Source organism: Lepisma saccharinum, chromosome 6 (assembly GCF_977018435.1).
Source record: "Lepisma saccharinum chromosome 6, izLepSacc3.1, whole genome shotgun sequence".
NCBI classification, from domain to species: Eukaryota; Metazoa; Arthropoda; class Insecta; order Zygentoma; family Lepismatidae; genus Lepisma; species Lepisma saccharinum.
Genome location: NC_139234.1, coordinates 44,757,377 through 44,781,588, shown reverse-complemented (window position 1 = coordinate 44,781,588; position 24,212 = coordinate 44,757,377). Strand labels below are relative to the sequence as shown.

General features: G+C 38.7%; 1 protein-coding gene across 1 annotated transcript in view; it reads right to left on the bottom strand.

The window, feature by feature from the left end:
- Su(var)3-3 (lysine-specific histone demethylase Su(var)3-3) overlaps positions 1–24,212 on the bottom strand; it is a 786,450-nt gene that overhangs the window by 616,117 nt on the left and 146,121 nt on the right. The window contains exon 2 of the mRNA XM_083123844.1: positions 2,385–2,565. Within this exon, the coding sequence (XP_082979970.1) occupies positions 2,385–2,565 (181 nt within the window). The remainder of the gene's footprint in view (positions 1–2,384; positions 2,566–24,212) is intronic.

Genomic DNA, 24,212 nt, shown 5'->3' with positions numbered 1-24,212 from the left:
AAATAAAGCCCCTAAATGCATTCTACTATGGTTCCAATTTACATCCACATTAATTCCGACTAGTCTATGATACTTACAGTCGCCTGTCAACGAAAAATGCATTGTCCATGGGAATCTCGCATGCTTGCATAAGGTAATTTTCAAGTTATTTCTTTTCACCAAAAATAACTTTTTTCGAAATCCAAACAGTGCTCATTACTTTAGGAAGGTTCAAATTTTGTGTAACAATGATTGCAAATTGTGCGATAATTAGTCCTCCTCCTAGGACAATTAAAAAATCCTAAAACAACTGGGACCATTACCATCCGAACCACTATATACATCCACTCCACATCGAACCTGGAACCCCTTAATTACAAGGCCCCAAACATGTAGGTGAAATTGATGGTGTAAGTGTGCATGACGGTAACAGTTTCATAGATCGGAGACACATTAAAATCGGATATTTTGTGTTTCGCATGGTTCGTACTTACCAATTGTGTATTGCGGATCATAGTTCAAGGTGTCAATATGCTTTTTACACAAAAAAAACACAATTTTTCACATCGAGAGTAATTTCTTTGACTCCTTTCCTTTTTTCGCTTCCAAAACACACAATATGGCAGGCAAATCTTGACTACCGTAGTGGGCATGCAGTGTTTCCATTCACGGATAGCTCCACGAACCATTTCCGATAAGGTTAGGTTAGGTTTGGTTACGTTAGGCAAGCATTGTAAAAAAAGGGGGGGTTGAAACACTGACAGGGGCTTACGTCATCAAACGTACGCAGCATCCGGTTGTCGTAGGGCAAGCAAACGAAAGCAATGGCAATTGTGCGTCTGTGAGATATTTCTCTTGAAAAATACACGATTTCCTGGTTAAATATACTCCACGATGAAAGAAAATACCTAGACGAACGTTGTAAACCTTGGAGAAACTCATTTCCGTACGTAGTTTCTTGTGTAAAATTGAAATAATTTGTCTCCGATGTATGAAACTGTTACCGTGAATGACACCCCACATTTCAAATATGCACGTTTGACCATGTGTGATATGGAAAGATCATTTTCACAATACATGTCATTGTTCACAGGTAATCAGCATGTATTTTCAAGGGACAATTTGGAAATGGGCTTTGTTTTGTTCATCGTAACCAACAGAATGTTACAAGCAACTTAGGTCCCGCTGTTACTGGTGATAGTATATATTTATTTGTTTGATAGAATTTTGAATTTAAAATATTTCTTTTACTTTTAGCCACATATTTCTAACTGATTTTAGAACATAAAATATTAAGTTTTTTAGCACCTAAAAATCTGTTACTTAATGTACATAAGCGTTTTACAGAACACCACAAACACAAACAACAAAAAATACTGTGAGAAGAGATTGCTTATCAGTCCTTTCAATCTTTTTTTATATTATCCATAATCTGTGATTAAGCTTTATGAATATACGGTTAAAAAATTACATGTTGTGTGTAGACTCTCTCATTCATGAATATACTTAAAATAAAAACTTACTTTAATATTAAGTGAAGCTATTATATTACCTTTAGGACAATTTCTTGCTGAAAACAGCTGACACATTCAGTATAATCATGGATTCTAGATTATAAGAGAACGGTAACGAGTTGAATGGTTTTCCAAACTGATCGGTGCTAATGCTATCACTATGCATTATTGCCAATGGCATAGTCACGGACAGTTCTGGGTTGTAACAATTCCACTGAAAATTAATGAGATCATTGAAACCCAGAAGCGTCCGTGACTGTACATGAAGTACCTTTATTAAAAAATAATGAGCCTGGTCAAGTTAGAATAATAAAGAGTTCTGGGAGACTTGAAACTTTTCATCTCAATCTGCTTACTAATAGTTTGTAAGTCAAACGTCATCCGTACATGCAAGTTGTGTACTAATTAACATGGTATCCATATTATGCTGTGTACGAGAGCTAATATGTACGGATGACAAATGCAAAAATGCTTACCTATTTATCATTAAACAACAGTAATCGTGTTTTGCACAGTTTCCTGTCTGTCAATTATCTAGCTACGTACCGTTCTTATTAAATCATTAATTTACATCTAATCATTTAAAGCTTCCAGTTTCTTACATAATTGAAGATTTTCAAGTTGTGTAGCATTTACACAGACATCCAATTCGTGGTAATGCAATCTATTTACATGTAACACGTTCAAAAAACACCGGTTGTGTATACGTTCTGACGACAGAAAGGCCACTCACAGTGCTTCATTTTGATTTCAACCAACACATCCATGTTCTATAGATTACACTTGCTATTATTTCAATTTAGTCATTTCAATCAATTATCCAACGCATACATTGTATAAATAACTTTTGTACATGTTACACAAGTACAGTGAATTATATATTTTACAAACCTTTGCCTTCTTTCTTCTGCTCATTCTTCGGCCTTCGTCTTGCGCTTCTGCACTCTCACTGGCAGCACCTTCCAGCGCAGAGGCGTGTGGTCGCTTGCGATCGAATTCGGATGTTGTACTACCAGATTCAGGCTCTTTCTTCTCTTGTTTGGCACTGTTCGAGCTCATTTCTTTGTAGAATCTGAAAGAGCAGCAAAATAATTTGAGTTTAAGTTACCAATCTGGTATTAACATCTGAAATAAGGAAATTTGGCACTAGATCCGAAAAATGCAATTTTCAACTTTGAAAGCCCTCTGCTGCAAAACACGAAGTTTGCTGATCGAACAGCACTCTGGTGGTAAATGTGCGTACCAACTAAAGAAACATCTGCCACAGATCATATATCCCCTGCTACGGTCGATCCGTTTGTCAATTTCTGTGTTTATTTCAACAAAACAATGTTCAAGATCAATTCCTCCATTTAATGCTACAGGCGAAGTTAGGTTCGAATCGAAATTAATTACAACACAAGTTCTATATATCCAGAAAGATCAGCAGAAAAAAATCACCTTTGCTGTGTTACGGAAAAAGATTACTCGAAAATTAGGGGATGCAGGCTGGTATCCGAACCACTGTACAATGTGTAATCACTGGGGATCGAAATCGGGACCCTTTGATTAAAAAGCGAGAGCCGATTCAACGTCACCGAATCGAGCACAGCGCGTTGCGATGCCAGACAGTGACGACGCCAGAGGGGGGGCGAGCGCCCCCCGGTCAGACACTCAGGCCCGTAGCCAGGAATTCTTAGGAGGGAGGGCGAAGTCGATCCTAGAGGGGGCAAATTTTTAATATATAGCAGGGTACAGAGGGGCACTTGCCCCCTCCTCCAAAAGTTATAAGTAACAGGAAAGGGATGATATCTTGAAACTCCAAAGAACAAAAAAATCGAGCAACATCAAATAACAACATTTCGATAATTATATTTCGGACTACCAAAGAATACAAAGATAAAGTTTAACATAAATAGGCTAATCTGGACTGTATCTACTTTATATTTACAGGTCAATAATGTTAAGGTACCAACAGCTTTTGGCTTCTCTGCAGAACTTTATAAATCGTGCCTCATTCCAGTATGCAAGATTTTTACGCACAAAGGAATCTAACGATTATCCAACACCACCATTGTGTTGTGTTTGTTTGATTGATTGATTGATTGAATGGCTTTATTTTACTTCGCTTCTTGTGCAACTTTTGACTAATTTGCGAAGATAAGGATGAATGATGATATGATGAAATTGATGAATGGACACTCACAAACATCCATGCCCAGGTCAGGATTCGAACCCGGGACGCCTGGCATCGTAGCGCGATGTGCTAACCACTCTGCCATGGGGGCCGGCATTGTGTTGTGTTATGCAAGAAAAATCTAATTAATTAAATAATAATTGTTACATATTATCTACACTTTGATGAATTGTGTAAAAATTTGTAATACATTTTTTGTAGGCCTACATGCTGAGACATGGGTCCCTTACTCCACCACGGATTCTATCAGTGTCTTGCATCACTACAATGTTTGCCTACTGGTTACGTTAACCACTTTGTAAAATATTGTGTTGTTGAAATACATGTGTTTGACACCCGACAAACAAATAGGAATCCCTTGATTGATCAATGACTTCTTGAATTACAGTGTCATCATTAATATTTCATATCAAGTTTTATGGAGGGAAATGTTGTATCCTCTTTACATTGTGAAAAATACCTTCGTTAATGACTATGGTACGAAACCGAACGATATAAGGGGCCTCCTTCGCCTTACACCATTTCCGCGACACGAGGTCTCTGGGCCACTTATCGCCACCACTTTTTGAGCAGAAGCGTACAAACCCCAAATATTAGTTTTATTTAACGCTGATACTTATTTCTGCCAGTCACAGAATGGCTTAAGATATATGAATAAAATTAGGACAAGCCACTCCATAGCAGAAGAGTTGACATAATTATTTGTCAAAAAATTAGGCTGTTCCTGAAGTACTTTAACAGACACAATGTAATATTATAAATATAAGACAATAAATAGAATATAATTTGAGAGATTTTCAATCGTATTTATTTCATTGCAGCTTTTTCTACTTGTCATTTTCTTGAACCTATATTCATAGGGTGCCGCCTGATAACACCGACAACTTTCACAGTGTGTACAGGACATCAAGGTAAGCAACTTTTCTCAGTCACTATTTGCTCTTCTAATTCTTCTTTCGATGTTACAAGCAATCGAAATATGGCATCTTCTGTCCTTAATGTATGCAACCCCATTGATAGCTTCGCAGTTGGAAATGTCATTTATTTCTACTCTACTGCCGTTTAAAATTCTGAGAGCAATATATAACATGCTATGGAAACGATATCATGCAAACAGTCAGGGTTAAAACTTAATTTTTTCTTTATAACATGAATATCATAACACACACCTATGTTGCTTATCATATTTGATGCGTTTGCATATTATTAATAAGATTTGAAATTAACATTTACACTTCATATGATGCTTAGTGTAACCCGTATCAAACTACAAATTTTATCGCTTTCTAACCGAAATAATAAATGTGAAACACTATCACATCAGTAGTAGTACTTGTGCTATTATAAACCCGAGAAAGGAAGAGCCCCCCTCCAGCAGATTTGCTTACACTTAAAACTAGCTCAACATGCCCATATGAGCTTTTTGCTCAAGTGTGGAACCCCCTCTAATCCAAGATTTTTGTAAAAAAGCCCTCATGGATTCCATGAGAAAGGAAGAGCCCCCTCAGATTGATGTGCCTATACTTACAAAAAGGCACTTCTGTGAGATTGTTGTCCATAAATTTGTTAAAAATATGCCCCTCTTGATATTTTTTTGGCCACACTTAAAACTAGGCCAAGACACACACCCACACACACACCTACACCCACACACACACACCCACACCCACACCCATACCTACCCACATACACCCACACACACCCACACCCACCCGCATTGACCTTGACCCTGACCTTGACCTTGACCTTGACCTTGACCTTGACCCTGACCCTGACCTTGACCCCGACCTTGACCTTGACCTTGACCTTGACCTTGACCACACCCACCCACATACACACCCACACCCACCCACATACACACCCACACCCACCCACACCCACCCCTCACATACACACATACACATGCACACACACACACACACACATAGTTACTTCTGGTTTAAATTTAATTGGATACCAGCTTCAATTTGTTTATCCAAATATTAAAACAATGCAATTCTAGAGACCCTCTAGAATTGCTCCGTGACTCTCTCATTTCTTACATCATAAACATATGATTTTTCTCCTATGAGAATAACACTACATATGGTGTCATCAGGTAATGCCTCATGAAATTCACAGATAATTTTAATATTTGTTCTGTCATTCACCACAACCTGTTTTCTTTTTGAAGCATTGATTACAAACATGGGTCTCTGTGCCTTGAATTCATCTGGTGTGTAGTACATGTCAGTATTGCCTGTGGTGACCCTCTTGAAAGCCGAAAAAGCTTCATATAATTTGAGGAAGTCATCCTTGGACATGTCTAAATTGTAATTTTCTCTAGGAAATACCTCATTTCTGCCATTTTTAAGATATATGTTCTTGATGTTGCAGTTATCAAATTTACTTGAATTTTTTTCCTGATTATTGTGTCTCCCAGTCTGAAACAGTACTACCACAAAATCAGGCATGTCATATTGAATACTGGAGAATGAATTTGTAGCATCAAACTCATAATATGTACCAGATGCAGGCTTCTGTACACATTGATATGTATAAAATTGCAGAGGAACCTGTGGATTTTTTATTATATCAGCTTTGTATTTAAGACCATAGCTGGCTTCATACTCAACAACAGGGATTCTTAGCTCCATAGTCTGAATAATGCATTTGCCCGCATCTGGTAAGGTATCAGGCAGAGCTTCTCCTGTGGGGTTTATTGTACTGTACCTCATCAAAGCATTGTTATCATTTGCAGCTCTTCTAAATGTGATTCTTAACCCACCCTTCCACATAATTTCTTTGTAATCTGAGAAGAATCCTGGCAACAGGCGCATAGGGAACAGCACAGTGTGGTTCTTAGATAATATCTTATCACCAGCTTCAAATCCGCCTATTTTGTAGTATGAAGCCTCGGTTTTGGATAATTTTAATGTGGCCAAAGCTGTGGAGGTAATGCCGGGATAATCTACTCTGTTTATAACAACACCATGTTTTCTGATCTCAATTTCAGAGAACAGATGTGGCACAAAATTGTCTACAAGTCTTATATTTGAATTTGCCGGATAAGCTGTTCCATCGAGCTTTACAACATCAAATTTGATGTATAAATCTGCTCTGTGGGGGTGTATAAATCCATCCCCTACATCAAGATCAACCTCAATTTCTGTGTTGGGTTGATTTAAATTTGCAAATGTCCTCCTGTTTGGGGGGAAAGATTGTAGCTCATAACTCTCAATATTTTCCATTGTATGTATTTTTATTTAAATATTAATCTCTATGATTGCAGTTGTTGTGGCTCCAGCAAAATCAACTAATTCTTCTTTTTCATTAGTGACCATCAATTCAATATTATCTATTCTATTATGGCACACAGGAAAATATAATGTTGGGGATGGATTGTAGATGATGGGCTCCATGAATTCAGAATTAGGTTTGAATGTTGCAATAATGCCAGTTTGTTTGTGAGTGCCTATGCCATTTGATTTGGTGATCATACCCTCAGCCACATTGCAGTGAATATTCAGAGTCTCTATGGCCAAGAATTTAGGTATATTCATAGCAGTGTGTTTGATGGCCGGTTCAAGTTTTGTGTTGTTCTCAAAGCCTAACAGCTCTCCTATGGTACCCAGATCCACTGTTTCTGTAGCAGATACAATCTCTACTCTGTGAGTGACAGAATTTTGAGTTAATACTATACCTCTGGGTAATTGAGCATTTAGAGTGGACAGATTATACTGCCCTGGAGTGATGACAATTTTTTCATCCCCTACTGCAATTGTGTTGTTGTGGTGTGTAATATTGGGGATCAGGTACATGCCATAAAATGCCCTGAGAGCTATTGTTTTGGGATATACTATGTCATCATGCAATTTGAGTTTCAATATTGAATTTTGGCTGGTGAGATGGAATACCCCCATGATGTTTCAGATACCACAAGGCTTTTTGAAAATCTTCAATTGATGGTTTATTTATTTGAGACATATATCTAAGAACAGATAAACACAAATGTCCGCAATTAACATCTTTGAAGTTTTGAACACGGGCATTATTGTAATAAATATTAGCTGAATTTAGATATTTTATTAAATTTTCAGGTGGAACACCTCCAAATGAATCAAACACAAATGCCTCATCTTTTAAATATTTAAGATGGCAAATCCAGTGAGTGCCCTGATTTTTGAACTCATCCAAATTAACAATGCCACACTCTTTGTTGAGTGGTTGTTCCGGTAAAGAATCAGACATGTACACACCTCTAAAATATTTGATGCCCAGTGGCTTGATTAAAGCTTCAATATCTTGGTTTGTAAGCGGCTCTTGTTTTTTTTAAACTTATTCATGGCTCTCTTAACACCTTTGCCTTGTTTCTCAATGGCCAGGTTATGGCGCTTCTGCTCATCTAATTCTGCTCTATTCTTCTTGGCATCTATTACTGTTTTTGCTATGGCGGCTGATCCCCCAGCCAAGCTCCCAACAGCCCCGAGAGCAGCTAAGATGGCAGGGATGGTAAATATAAATCCCCCCACATGTGATTTTTTTCTTGATTGCTGTAATTTTTTTAATTGGGGGGTACTAAGCAACAATTTCATACCATGACCCTTGGCAATACAAGAATTTTTTTTCTTGCGCTGTTTTTTGGTTAAGAGACTGTCAATAGTTTTAAGAGATTTGAGACCTGCATAAGGTATTTGATACATAACACCCTTGGCCTTCATTGTAGGTTTATTATATACATATTCACAAACCCCACCCCAGTTTTTGTTTGGTGCTCATAGCTATGGTGGTTCCCAATGCTGCTATTTTTTCACTCAAAGAAGCATCTTTGCTTACAAATCTACCAAATGCAGCCTCTTCTAATTTCTTGTCTGCAACATGTCTCTTGTCAAGATCAGAATGTGTGTTGTATGCAATATCATGGTCTCTACAAGCAGCATCTAAGGGATTAACACCAGGATCACCTCTGTTTAATCTATGATCCAATTTTGTACCGGGACCACAATACTGATAACCTGGAATGTGTAGTTCAAATGGTAGCTTGTTTATAATGTCATTAACAAGGCCCCGACCCTCAGAAATATTCCAAAATTTGGGGGGTAGAGTATTAATTATTTTTATGAGATATCCAATCCCCTTAGGGTCATTCACTATAAAATTAGACAATTTGGTGCTTATCATGTCCATAATTCCAACCTTTTCATTGTAAAAATTGTGGTTGCCAGCATTTTCCTCCCCAGCTATTACCAATAGCCTATCTACAAGTTTCCTGACATCATCAACCCAGACAAATTCTTTGGGCAGGGTGTTGTATTGTTTGATTCCACTGCCAGTCTTGATCTGTGACCATATGGGCTTGATTAAATTGTTGTATTTTGCCCCACTGCTAGACTTGACTCTTTTTTGTGTGGGATCATTGTTCTGGTACAGAGCATCTGATTTTATTAATATTTCTTTGTAATCCTCATAATCTTGATCTGTATAGCTGCCAGGTCTCTTCCTGGTCATGAGTTCCCACAATCCAGGTGTGCCGGAGTACTTAACAAAAGCACCTTTTTCTCCGAGACGAGATTCTGAATATACAATTATATCATCTCCCATAAATGTTACTCTGAAATTGCCAATTCTATGAATAATGCTGCCATCAAGCTCTGTGTCAGCATATAAGCCAAAAACCTCATCTTTATTGTCTTTAGGAGTGGTTAAATATTTTTGAGCAAGAAGACCCAATTCAATAGGATCCTGACTAGCCTCAATTCTTCTAGGAGGACTAGGTGTATGAATACTTGAAAGTGGGGTGAATGGATAATCTAATATGTTCCTAGCAGCTACAGGTACAAGCTCTGTGAGCAAATTTTGATTTTGCTCTGTAACAGTTTTGATATTTTTACCTAAATTATTAATAGCATCAATTACAGGCTGTTCTGTTTGTTTGTGTTTTTCATAAATTCCACGGTTCTCTGATTTCCATCCCTTAAATCTTTTTACAAGATAATCTCTTAACTTAAGATCATCAATGATTGGCCTTTTCATGTTTATTTATATACGTCTCTACGTCTAGAAAATTGTTAATTTTATTTCTGTATTTGCCACTATTGGGTGTTCTTGTCATATCAATTGTGACAAACCCATAACTGTCCTGGTTCCAGCACTTGCTGCAAAACTTGGAAAAATCATTGTAGCTCAGGTCTCCACCTACATATTCATCATGTATGTGTTTGAGGTTGGTATGGTCTTGATGAAATACACATATAAAATTGCTGTTGTCTCGGATCAGTTGCTTGGGTATTTTTGAAAAAGTCTGTGCCAGGTAGAAGCAATCAATGTTTTTGTGCCGGCCCTGTGTAAAAAAGTTTCTAACCTTGTTTTGATTATCCAGTATAATGTCATCAAACACAACAACAGAATTATCGAGACACTCATCAAGTGGCTTAACATCTGGTTCAAAAGTGGCAATATCCAATCCATCATATAGCTTCATCAGCTGCTGATATTTTAATTGTTCCAAGCTTTTAGAGAAGACATACAAGTGCCTGTTTTTCCAGTCTAACCAGTTGGGTGCCAATAAAAAATTATCAACCATTAGTGTAGTTTTACCACAAGCAGATGGCCCAACAATAAGACACCTAATATTATCAGGTAACAAGTTGCCATTTCTCTTATTCTGCTGTTCAGGTTCTGGGAGCCTTTTTATAACATCCCAGGTGCTCATATTATTATTTTGTTTGCTTCGATCCAGCTGTGTTCTGGAAGTCCTAGCCATTTGACAAGTAACTTTTTGCCTTTTCTGCGGATGATTTTTTCTATGAGATATGTGTCAGGCTGTTTAGTTTTGCTGAGCTCTTGTTCACAGAACCTGCCTTTGAGAATTTCTCCTCGGTGATCCTTTATTATATATGTGATAAGGGTCCCGGGTTTAACTTGAACCACTGTAAATAATTCAGTGCTCCAGTTTCTTGTAAAGCCTCTTTTGAATAAGTGCTTATATTTGCTGATTCTTACTTGATCACCCACCTTGTATTTGGCCTTTCTTGTTGTTGGCTGATATTTAGGATAATAAACAGTGCTGATCAATTTTTGCTCATCAGATGAGCTTATTACTTCAGAGGGTTTCATGTTGATTGTGGAATGGACAGAATTGTTATATTTATGTAGAAGTTCTGGAAGAATATTAATCCATTTATAATTACCTTGGAGAGTAAATTGTTTATACATAAGATTTTTTAAGGTTCTGTTGAATCTCTCTACAATTGAGGCTTTGAGGTCACTGTAACTCGAATAATGTTGTATTGCCTGGCTTTTAATAAATTGTTGAAACACTGAATTATAAAATTCTTTGCCATTATCTGTTTGCAAATAGTGCGGGGATCTTCCACTCTGATTGATGATTGTCCTGAGGGCTTCTGTAACACATGTCCCAGTCTTGGATTTGAGTGGCACAGCCCAGGCAAATTTTGAAAATGTGTCTATTACAGTGAGTAGATACTTGTAGCCCTTGTTGATTTTGTCTAAGTTTTTCAACTGTCCACTTGCCATTTCAATCAAGTCGCTTTGCCATAAATCATCTATGCCCTTTGTGACTACTGGGAGTCTCTTAAAATTATGTCGGGCTTGTCTGTGTAATTCATCAACAATAATTTTTCTAGACATAATATGTAAACAAGAATATTGCAACTATGGGGTGCTCAGCAGCTGATACTGCAGGATTTTCTAAATATAATTTGTCCCCTATCTGTATTTTAAATTCCAAAGTGCCATCATCTTCAGTATAGGCTGTTTCCAATGTATTGGGATCTGTAAAATCCTCCAATTCCACACTGCTGATTTTCACTTTGTTATCAGCATTTGTTATTGATAATGTAGGGTAGTGGTGTGCCTGTGGCTGAAGCCAATATTTGATCTTGATTGGTCTCAGTGTGCCCCCAACAAAAAACTGGTAATAAAATTGTGCAGGGGACAGCATATATATTTTGCCTCCTGGTGTAAATGGAGAATCATATTCTTTGTTGGGGATGCTGTACAATTCAAGAATTACTGAATGTTTTGGATTCTCGATTATGCCTGTTATTTCTTTTTCTGCTGTGAGCAATCTGCTTGTTACAGATTCAAGGTGCTCATTGATGGTTCTAACAATCTCATCGTGCCCAGGCTTGATTCTTATGTCCACAGCAAGTTTCTTGTATTGTTGCACAATTTCTTGGAGCTGGGTAGTAAAAACAGACAAAGCATTTGCTTGATTGGATTCCATGGTCCCTAGCTGTTGCTTGATATTAGCTACAATTTGTTGCAAATTTTCAACAACTGCCAATTTTGAATTTTGAGCTGTAAGATCATGGACCTGTCTTCTGATATCCTCAAACAGGGCATGCAGTTCATTAATATGTTGATTGGTTGGAAGAGTGGTCACTGTCTGAGTGAGATGTTTGATCTCTGCCTGGATATTCTTGATATCTTCTGATTTCAATATCCTATTCACTGCCCTCTTAATATTTTTAAGTTCCTGTGATGTAGGAAGATTTGATACTGTATTTTGCAAAAATTCAAGTGCCAATTTTACATTGTGTAATTCAGAAGCATCGGCCACATTTTGCATAGCATTTTGGAGCAGGGTTATATCTGCCTGAGAGGGTGTGGATTGTTGTAAAATTTCAAGTTTTGTTTGGATATCATCTATCAAGTGATGAAAATGAGACAGTTCAGATTCAGTGTTGAGGTTTTCAAGCTTTGTGATTTGTTGCTGGACACTGACGAGGGTATCTACAATCCCAGGCAATCTGGATTCTAGTACATTTGCCAAATCACTTTGTACTGCTGCTATTGTACCTTCAAGATGGGTTATGGAACTTTGAATTTTTCCAAAATCTTCATATGTTTCAAGTTGCAGCTTGATGTTTGCTACACTCCGAGTTATTGCATTCAAAGCTTCAGAAGATGGCAAATTGTTCATAAAATTTTCAAGTGTCTCAATTTTTTCTTTAACCTCGGCTATGGCATTGTTCAGAGGGTCCAGATTAGGTATTTGGAGTGACTGAATCTGTTCCTTTAGAGTGGAAATCACTAGATCAAAATCTTCTTGTGATTTTATGCTTTTGACAATTGTTTGGAGCTGTGCCTGGACATTATTTATTTGCTCTTCTAATTGTTGTTTCAATTGCTCAGAGTTGTTAGCCTGGGTCTTAAATTTGGCTTGAAGAGCTGCTACAGCTTCTTCTAAACTTTGAAAATTATCCAATGTAGCCAGGTCAGTATATTTCTGAAGCAATAATTTGAGTTCAGAATCAATTTTAAGAATTGGGTCCATGCATTGTGATTGTAAATTTGTAATTTCTAATTGAAGACTGGCATTGAGTGTTGTTTGTAAAGCTTGTAAATCACTTCTTAATTTCTTGACTCTGACATCAAGCATCAGAATCTCATCACTGTGATCTTCATGTCTTGTATGGCCAAAATATCATTAGGCATTTTTTGTTTTAGTAGTTATTTATTATAGAGTATCTGATTCTTAATTCTATAAAAAAAGGTATAAGCTTGTCATAAGATCCAGGGACCTCAATATATAAGCAGTCACCAGCAGAAACAGTATAAACAGTGCCAGAAACCATGTTTGAGTGCTTAATTCTATAAATATTTCTCCCTACTGAAATTTTAACATCACCCTCAGGGGTTGTAATAAATTGCAATTGCCCACCCACAGGTAATTGGTAATGATTTAAATTATTGTTAAATATGTACAATATTTTGCCTGTTTCTTCATCAAAATCTGTAAGTATGCTGTTCAGATGAATAATTAAGAAGCCACTCAGTTTAGACAGCTTATCAGGAGAGGCTTGTGGTGCTGGCAGGTCCATAATACCTTGTTTTTTAAACCCAAATAAGTTCATAGGCATGTTTATTTATTTCAAATCATGCTCTGTAATTGGGCATTGATTGCCATTTTTCAAATCACAATGCCCCCATGGTAAAGTATGTATGCCGCATGATAAAATGCATCTCTTATCATCATGTGGGTCCAGAGCCACTTTTCTTACAACATTTGAAGTCAATAAGTGATCCACACTCTGAATTCTGGATTCTGATGTTCTGATTAAACTCTGGGATTTGAGGCAATTTTTATAATCTTCAAATTGAAGCTCTTTTTCCACAGTTACTCTGCCAATGCCCTTGGCTTTTTTGACAACAGCATTACATGTTTTAAAACTGTACATCTTGGCACTTAACCCAGCAAATTCCACAATAACATCACCAAGTGTCTCATCTTTTAACTTGCCGGGCACTTTTTTGTTGTGGGGTTGAATATTCAGATGGTCTGGCAATTCACTGGTGTCAAAATATTTAAACAATTCAGGCTGTGACATATCTTGATAAACATCTTCTGTTTGAATATCAAGAATAAAACTATCCGTGTCCATGTACATCAGTTTTACATTATCACCATAAAAAGGTTTCAACACATCATAATACAATGTTAACATATGTAATTTGGACAATTCCAATATTGCAGCCCCTACATAAATAGGTTTATCAAACTTAATTCTTGTTTTTTTCATGTTGAAAAGTGCCATATCTTCATCATAAATTCTTCTGTAATTGAAATTAGGCTTTGCAACCAATTTTTTGCTCAGGCTGGGGTCAGTAATTATTTTAACATCGGTATGTTTTCTGACATTTTCAATTGTTTTGCCATATACAGAATTTACCATCAATTTAAACAAGCCCTTATCAAATTCGCTCTTTGCAGATGTTCGAAGCTCCGTGTTTGTATCAATATATGGTTTCAACCATTCTGAGTGCCTGAACCTCAAAACTTTTCCAAGTTTGGTTACTTGAACACCATGATGCATCAGGAACTGGAGGTTCTTGTAATATGTGACATAGCCCTGTTTTGCCTCCAGTGTCATCATGAGCTTCTTTTGTTTAGAGCCAGGTGAGCACTGAACCTCAGGAATTGGGGGCAACTCAGAAAATTTGTTATGTAAATAATCTGGAAATATCAGATCAACCTCTAAGAAGAGGCCATGTTCACGGTCATCATAGTTCTGAAGATCTTCAATATTAAAATCTTCGACCCATTCAAGCCCTGCATATGGCAATTTTTGCATCATTGCGTGACCATAGAGGCTATTTGCATCCACATACAATATATAATTTGATGGCCGTGCTGGATCATAATCAGGCATATATTTGTTATTTGCTCTGGCATATCTCTGAGAACATTGCACCATACCTCCTTTTATATTTTCCTCCATAAACAGATACATATCTTGATCCTGGATCAGATCCAATTGCTTTTTGGTGTTTAAAAACATTGCAGACCATGCTAGGCCCGGGGCACTGTAAAAATATATTGGGTCCAGTCCATAATTTTGCATACAAGATTTTCTGAATGTCTGTATTATATCTGTTAAGATGGTCACATCAAGTTTCAAATATGCCATGTGATAATCACCAAATATCTTGCATTTTAAATTGTTCCACACCAATTGGGCATGGTGATAATCCTCATCAGTGATTCCAGATCCTCTGATTTTGCTGTAAAACTCTTCTTGTGGTGGCAGGGAGCACTCATCAAATTTAGAAAAATCTGTAACATAATCATAGGGATATACACCCTTCCGCCTAATTAATTTCAGATCCTGATTTGGAAACAATGCACGTGTGATTTTGAATTGATCATCAGATAATTGAGTGGCCAGTGTATCCAGGCTAGCAGATAAAAATCTGTAAGAATCAAGAAATCTCATGTGAATAGGAACATCATTAACTTTAATTGTTTTGCTAATAGATATATATTTTTCATCATTTTCAGCTAAAATATTTAAATTCTGCTTCTCAAACCCCTCGTATCTGATCAGATGATGGAAATCATAATTGGATGCTCCATGGCAAAATATGGGGATAAATTTTGGTCTCTTGATCTTAATATTACAGCTATTACACAGGGCCATTAAGAATTTACCATCTGTATGAGAATGGTGATGTGCCTTGATATTTGTATCTGAAAATTCAGAATCACATATCGGACATTTTTCTGCATTGTTGAAATCTTCAATCTGATCCTCTGTTAAAGGCAACATGGGTTTTGGTTTTAATAAGATGTTAGATGCTATGTCACGGCACTCATTTTCTATTCTATGTGCAAATATTTTGATGGCATCTGGCCCCATGTATGAATATTCTTTGGTAACAACACCATCCTGTACAACCACATAACAAAAGCTGGAAGGTTCATGTAGCTGGTATGGTGTAATAGAAGATTCTTCAGGATCTGGATTGCAGGATGCAAGAGATTTGAGGATTGATTCAAAATCACAGACAATATATGCTGGGTGTTCCAACAAGGCTTCAAACTTTTTGAATTTGCAATTTTCACTTGGCATTGGCATCACCATATGAACAGGTTTATGATTGCCACAGTATTTCAGATGCTCAATTAACTTGTTTTTGGCAATTTCTGCACTCACTTTACAAACCCCATTCACTGTTTTTCTACCATCAAATACACTTAACCATCTTCTGCATATTCTGAATATTCTATTGGATTTATAGAAGATTATGTATCAGAGTGTAATGATTTGTGCCATCCTCTTCAATTAAGAGCAGATCAATCGGAACAGTAGAATCATCATCAAGTATACTGATTCTGAGAGGTGCTATCAAGCAATTGCCACGGCCAGTGGAATAAATATATACATTAATAGATAATTGTTTGCCATTGATATCCCGGGCCTTTTTCTCAAATTTATCAATATTCTGAACAGACATTGGATATTCCAAACCCTCCATTGCTTCATCAAAATCGTGCTCATGTTGTTTATAATAACTTATTCGCTCAGGATGCCTTGAAACTGGATACAAAGCAGCTAAAATACACCACAAAAAGCATTTCTGGTCGGTATTTTCAATATTAACCACGGCTCTTCTGTTTTTAATATTTGCAGGTAATGGCAGATATGTAGATCCTTGTAATGGGCTGAATTCAGAAATATTAACATATAACTTGTGTGGAGAGCCGCATAGGCTCCATCCAGACTCTCTTGCTGCAAATTCAGAGTGTTCAATATTCAATTGATCTATCAACCTGCTTTTTATTCTGTCCGAATTTGCATTTGAATATACCGGTACAGTTTCTGTTATGTGGGGCTGTGTAAATTTTGTGCCATTTGGCTTCTTATATTGCACAAACAATTTGAGGGAGAGCTTATAAGAGCCATTTTGTGCATTTAGAATTGCCTGCAGATCAGAATTTATACTGTTCAAAAAATTCTCAATGCCACATCTTGGCTCTGATACAAACCGGTAATCCCTAAGTTGGGCATTAAAACTGCTATGGATGGGTTCATAGCGTGGCTGCTTTGCTGCTCTGGCATTAACAGGTGCTTCATGCTTCCTTTTCAGACCAGATGTAGATGCATGTGGGGGCAATGTTGATGACTGTGCAGAGCAAGTATCTTTATGTTTATATGTGAAATATTCCATGCTATATTTTCTATTGCATTTGGGGCATATTTTTGTGGGGGTTCTGTATTTGTCTGGGTCACAAATCTTTTGGTGTCTAGCCCAATTAGAGCTAAATATATTTTTATTGCATTGATTACAATATTTTTGATTAGGCATTTTGTTGTTGTTTATTATATACAATTTTCTGGGTTTCAATTCAAAACTTTATACTGAATAAAAAATGTAAGTTGGGTTCAGCACTGTGCTTTGTGTGTGTGTGTATGTGTGTATGTATGTATGTGTGTCAATATTTTTGGCTTTGGTATTTATATACAATTTCTTGGGGTTCAAATCAAAACTCTATACTAGATCAGTTGGGTTCAGCAGTATGATTTGTAATTCAATTTATACAAATCTGCAATTAAAAAATATAAGCAGCACTGGAACAATACAACCTTACTCTTCAACAGCTCTTACAATACTGGCTGATATGCAATGCAAAATCTCTTTATATACCCTAAGCACGGACCGCATTGAAACAATAAGCCAATCAGAATATAACACATCATCACATTACGTCATAAGCAACCAATCAGAAAACGACACATCTGAAACAATAAGCCAATCAGAATATAACACATAATCACATTACGTCATAAGCAACCAATCAGAAAACAACACGTATCTAATAATTTATTGGATGTTGCACAGCATGATGCAATACAGAAATAGGCCACAAGTGGACCGGAAGTGGACCGGAAGTAGGCAAACCGGAAGTAGACCGGAAGTAGGCAAACCGGAAGTAGACCGGAAGTGGACCGGAAGTAGACCGGAAGTGGACCGGAAGTAGACCGGAAGTGGACCGGAAGTAGACCGGACGTGGACCGGAAGTGGACCGGAAGTAGACCGGAAGTGGACCGGAAGTAGATATGTGTATGTGGGTGGGTGTGGGTGTGTGTGGGTGTATGTGGGTAGGTATGGGTGTGGGTGTGGGTATGTGTGTGTGGGTGTAGGTGTGTGTGTGGGTGTGGGTGTGTATGTGGGTGGGTGTGGTCAAGGTCAAGGTCAAGATCAAGGTCAAGGTCGGGGTCAAGGTCAAGGTCAGGGTCAAGGTCAAGGTCAAGGTCAAGGTCGGGGTCAAGGTCAATGCGGGTGGGTGTGGGTGTGTGTAGGTGTATGTGGGTAGGTATGGGTGTGGGTGTGGGTGTGTGTAGGTGTATGTGGGTAGGTATGGGTGTGGGTGTGGGTGTGTGTGTGTGGGTGTAGGTGTGTGTGTGGGTGTGTGTCTTGGCCTAGTTTTAAGTGTGGCCAAAAAAATATCAAGAGGGGCATATTTTTAACAAATTTATGGACAACAATCTCACAGAAGTGCCTTTTTGTAAGTATAGGCACATCAATCTGAGGGGGCTCTTCCTTTCTCATGGAATCCATGAGGGCTTTTTTACAAAAATCTTGGATTAGAGGGGGTTCCACACTTGAGCAAAAAGCTCATATGGGCATGTTGAGCTAGTTTTAAGTGTAAGCAAATCTGCTGGAGGGGGGCTCTTCCTTTCTCGGGTTTATAATAGCACAAGTACTACTACTCACATCTTCATCGTGTTTGATAATAATTTGAGCCAGTAAGCTGTCCTACATCTTTCACTAGCCGACTTCCATGGTGGGATGGTTACATAACACACTACGAAGACAGGGGTTCCAGGTTCGAGCCTGGGCATGAGTGTTCTTTGTGAGCAGAGGCGAAACCAGAATTTTTTATCTGTAGAGGGGGTCAAGTACCAGGACAAATGTGCCAATAATAATAATAATAGTAATATACTGCTGGTAGTGGCAGTAATATTAGTAGCATTAATAGACGTTATTATCGTCGTAAATCACGCAAAAGGAAGCAGAAGTCGGTGCTAAAGCATTTGTGTTTGAACAAATGATTTGAAATATTTTTTAAACGTTCAATTTCATATTAGCTAATAATGGAAAACAAGCACACAAACTGTATTTTTGAAAGGCAGAATATGCATGACTAAAATTATTCTTTTTATACATATGAAACGTATAACTTTCATGTACAACATATATTTTACACATATGCAACATGGAGCGATGTAAAATAAGAAAATACATATGCAACATGTTAACGATAAATTGTGTTTGTGTACGTATTCAAAGTTTCTTTAAAATATATATATTATTTAAATACATTACATGATCAATTCATCCGCCAAATTGTCTCTCAAATGTGCGCGCTCCTTTTCCTCAAAATAATTGTTCATGCATTTAAGCAGCAACAATCTGAAGTATATATCTGGCCTTACTTCTGTCTCGGGTAATCCTATTGGGATCGAAGTGAGCAGGAAAATCTTTAGATCCAAATATTTGCAAACTGTAAACAATATTGATTTAATAGGGCGCAAATAATCTCACGGGGCGCCATGGCATTCTCTTTAACATTTTGTTTCATTTAGATTGTTTTGGCTCCCAGGGTTGACTCCCGCCGCCCCCTAGCTATGGCTCTGAACTTGGACATAAGAATAGCAGATATTCTAATTGCGAGCGAAGCGAGCACGAAAATTTTGCGAAATCTACTTTTATTTGTATAAAATTTGAAATCGAAGGGGCAATTGCCCCTCTGTGCCCCCTGCAAGTGCCTTTAGCCGTCTGGAAGAAAAATGCAAGATACACTTGAAAACTAATTCCATCTTGAGTATCCATTTGTCCTGCTATTCTGAGATTCTGCTAGTCATGTTTCTTACCTTCAATGTTTGCCCCCCTAGATTGAACTTCCGTCCAATTCCTCTGCCCCCCTGTGGTTGCAGCATTGTTTGTGAGTGTCTCTTCATCAATTTCACGTTTTCACTCATTGTCACGATTAGCTAGATGTGGCAGAAAAGCAACGCTAAGTAACAAAAATCAAATATCCACTCCCTCTCTCTACCACATGAATCGCTATTATTGCCAAAAGGTAGACTTGGAAAACAAAAAAAAATAATGCAGTTCAACCTTCATAGCAACACATCCAAGAAAAACATCCAAATGCATTAGTCACCTTTAATACAAAATGTCACCACTGTTCTAGATATTGAAAATTGCCAAATCATTTCCCGAAGTCTTAATCTGGAAGGGAATTCCCCCCCCCCCTATTCTGATACGACATTATACGGAATCCCACACACCTTCATAAATGACTATGGTACGAAACCGAACGATATAAGGGGCCGCCGTCACCGTACCCCATTTCCGCGACACGAGGTCTCTGGATAGGAATGTTCTGCATTTTTCACAAGGGGGGGGGGGGCAGTTGCCGCCCCTTGCCCCCCCTAGCTACGGGCCTGCAGACACTTCGCCTCCCCGTCCGCCCCCCAACTGAAGTTAATAAAATATCGAATAATAAGAGAGTTCATTTCTAAGAGTATGACGATTTTCATTATTTCTAAGTGGTGTATTCTGCATCATATCACTTTTCCTGCTTATAATACCAACTTGACTAACATATTTGTTTTATAATTATAATTATATATATATATACCGCGTGAGGCACCTAAAAGTACCACCTGAAATAGCGAAGAAACCAGAAACAGTAGCGATGTGAGGTTTGCGGGAAACAATAATATCAAATGGGGCTCGTAAATCGGAGGTATGGGGTGGGTCGAAAAATATCGACAAATGGGGCATCTGGAGCAAAGTCATATTTTTTTTAATGGAACGATATACAATAACATGCATAATATAAAAGAGCACACGCAGAGAAACACAACGCCGTTGGTCTCATGCATCTACCGCACATAGGAACGAAGATAAGGCCATGTGAAAATATGTAAACAAACTAACAAGTGGCCCACTTGACCGGCATGTAAGACTTCTCAGGTGCCTGACAGAACTGCCTTTACGCAGAGCAAGTTTTGATAGCAGGGTTATTTTATTGGGCTGGACGTAATATCTTTTTCCTTAATTTTACTTAGTATTTTAATTATCGTGTTAGTTCATAGCAAGCAGTCGTAGTGGTAAGAGCGAAGATTATGGTGTTCACAAACATAGAAAAAGCGGACATGATCCTGATTTATGGGGAATGCCGAAAGAATGCCTCAGAAGCCTACCGTGTGTACGCAGAGAGATATCCGGACAGACGACAGCCATCTCGACGTCTGTTTGGTAAGTTATTTATTAAATTAAGAGACACCGGAAGTGTAACACCACGAGCACGTGTGCGGAACAAGCCAACTACAGGTGAGGCAGGTGCAACAAATGTTCTCGCCGCTGTTGCTGTGAATCCGCACGTTAGCTCCCGTGAAATTGCCAGGGATGCTGGGATGAGTCAGCGAAGTGTATTGCGCATTCTGCACACACACACGTTTCACCCATATCATATCTCCTTCCATCAGGAACTTCACGGGAATGATTTTGTGGACCGTGTTCGGTTTTGCACATGGTTGTTACGACACGACACACCCGATTTGTCACGTATCATCTTCACTGACGAGGCAACTTTTACCAATCATGGAAATGTCAACCTAAGGAACATGCACTATTGGTCGGTGACAAATCCACATTGGCTTCGCCAAGTGGAACGCCAGCGCCCATGGAGTGTGAACGTGTGGTGTGGTATAGTGGGTGAACATCTCATTGGCCCTTTTTCTATACAAGGGACACTGAATGCTGACCGATACATACAGTTTTTACAACATGAACTGCCTGTACTATTGGAGGACATACAACTTCAGACAAGGAGGGACATGTGGTACCAACATGACGGGTGCCCAGCTCACAGTGCAAGACGCGCTACAGCATGTGTGGAAAATACATTTCCAAATCGTTGGATTGGACGTGGAGGGCCTGTCAAATGGCCGGCTCGTTCCCCAGATTTAACACCGTTAGACTTTTTCCTGTGGGGAAAGCTGAAGGACATTGTCTACCGGGATGTGCCAACAACTCCAGAGGATATGCAACACCGCATTACTGCGGCCTGTAGGGACATTCCCTACATTCTGTGCAACGATCTTTGCGTGGGCGCCTCGTTGCCTGTATCGCAGCTGACGGCCACCACTTTGAACACACACTTTGACAGGTTTTCGCTTCTTACGCAGTGGTTCTTCGACATACTGTCATGGTCATTTTCATTATGCTGTAACACTGTCAAATACATGGTGGGGACGATGTCTACTGTATTTTTTCTTCCTTTAACACGTTCTGTATTCATCTTGTCCAATGGCTTCCGACATCTCATACTTGTACATGCCGTGGTACTGACGGTCAAGTGGGCCACTTGTTAGTTTGTTTACATATTTTCACATGTCCATATCTTCGTTCCTATGTGCAGTAGATGCAGGAGACCAACGGCGTTGTGTTTCTCTGCGTGTGCTCTTTTATATTATGCATGTTATTGTATATAGTTCCATTAAAAAAAAATATGACTTTGCTCCAGATGCCCCATTTGTCGATATTTTTAGGATTTGCCACTCTTCAATCATTAGAAGCAGGTTCGCTTTTTCTCGTACATATCAAAATCGAAGAACTTCTTCCCAAGAACTCCATAGGTGCATGTAATTGTGTAGTACAAACATACGTTGGAGTGGTAGAGTGAGAGATGCACCAGGGTCAAAGTATTTCTTGAATTATGAGATAACCGTAACCTTTTTCAGTATTTTAATCCTGTGATAACATTTCTCTGAAAGATGAAACGCAGATTTTGCCCAAAACTCTTGAGCGTTACGAAGATGGAACAAAATTACTACACTTAATGGAGTTAGATTTCTTCGAAATCCTAGGAAAGTATAAATTGGCATTTCACAAGGCTCACACTCTAGTTGTATTCTCTCCAATGCAGCTATTGTTTCCCACGAGACAAGACATGTCCCGTCTCGTCTCGTCTCTAAAACGAGACGAGACACGAGACGGTACAGGCTTTTTAAAATTCGAGACGGAACGAGACTGAACGAGACGAGACACGAGACGGGACGAGACGGCTCCTGAAAAGTCTCGTCTCGTCACGAAAGTCTCGAAAAAATATTAAAAAATAACTAATCAATTGCAAATATTTATTTATTCGGAATAAAGCATTTTCTTTGGAAACCAAAAGCAGCTTCTATTACATGAATAAAGATCTGTAAGATTGCCCCTCGAAAAATCCTAATTCGTCACACGTTGTCCGTAACGAATTTGCTGAGACTTTAGCCTCGTGTCCCAGCTATCTTAACTTGCAAAATCCCTGTATCTTTCTATTGACATTTCCGCAGAATACCTTAAATGTGGCAACTATCTGCTACCCCAAGAGCTCGCTTCCATTCATCCTTGCGCAAAACGATCCGGAGGTAGTCACTGCCATTGTTTACTACGGCCCTGTTCCAGCCATACTGGTGACAATCTGAATCGTCATAAAATTTCTCGCCCAAACAGACCCTTCCTTCATTTGCGACCCTCTTCTCAAAATCCACATCAGCCTCGAGTGCTGGTTGCAAACTCCAAAGATTTAGCACTAAAATTCTAGGTAACGGTAAAGTTCCAAGTGCATATAACATAGTGCCATGAAGGCACATTTATAGGATGTGGGGGAAAGGTCATTTTGGAGGCGAAGTGATCAGCATCGCACTCCGGCTTCTTTTGCCCTCCAGGATTGCCCCCATGCACCCATTGATATGAGGCTGTTGCTCCCCGAAGCTGCCTTTTGCGGGGACAATGCGGAATAATTCCGACCTTTATTCACCCACTCCGGAAATCGAACCCGGGTCTCCCGCCTGGCAGTCAGACGCCCTAACGACTACACCACCACGGCTCTAAAAACCTAGTAAAAAGCTAGTGCAATTAGATACTCTGCTTTGACGTAACGAACATAAAATTGCTTCCATAGGAGTAATAAGCAACATGCGACAGCAACAAGTGTCGCTTGGAAATGAACCCACAGTAATAAATGCAACCTTCCGAACGGAAGCGACTAGACCGGCAAACGGCACGTGTTGCTTTGTCGCTTGCGTGTCGTTCGTAGTGTTGCCCACGAGACGAGACTTTGGCCTGTCTCGTCTCGTGGAAATGCTGTGAAATGCTGTCTCGTCTCGAAAATATTCGTTTGTCTCGGGACACATGATCAATCTCGTCTCGTCTCGAATTTTTAAAAGCCTGTCCCGTCTCGTCCTGTGGGCAAC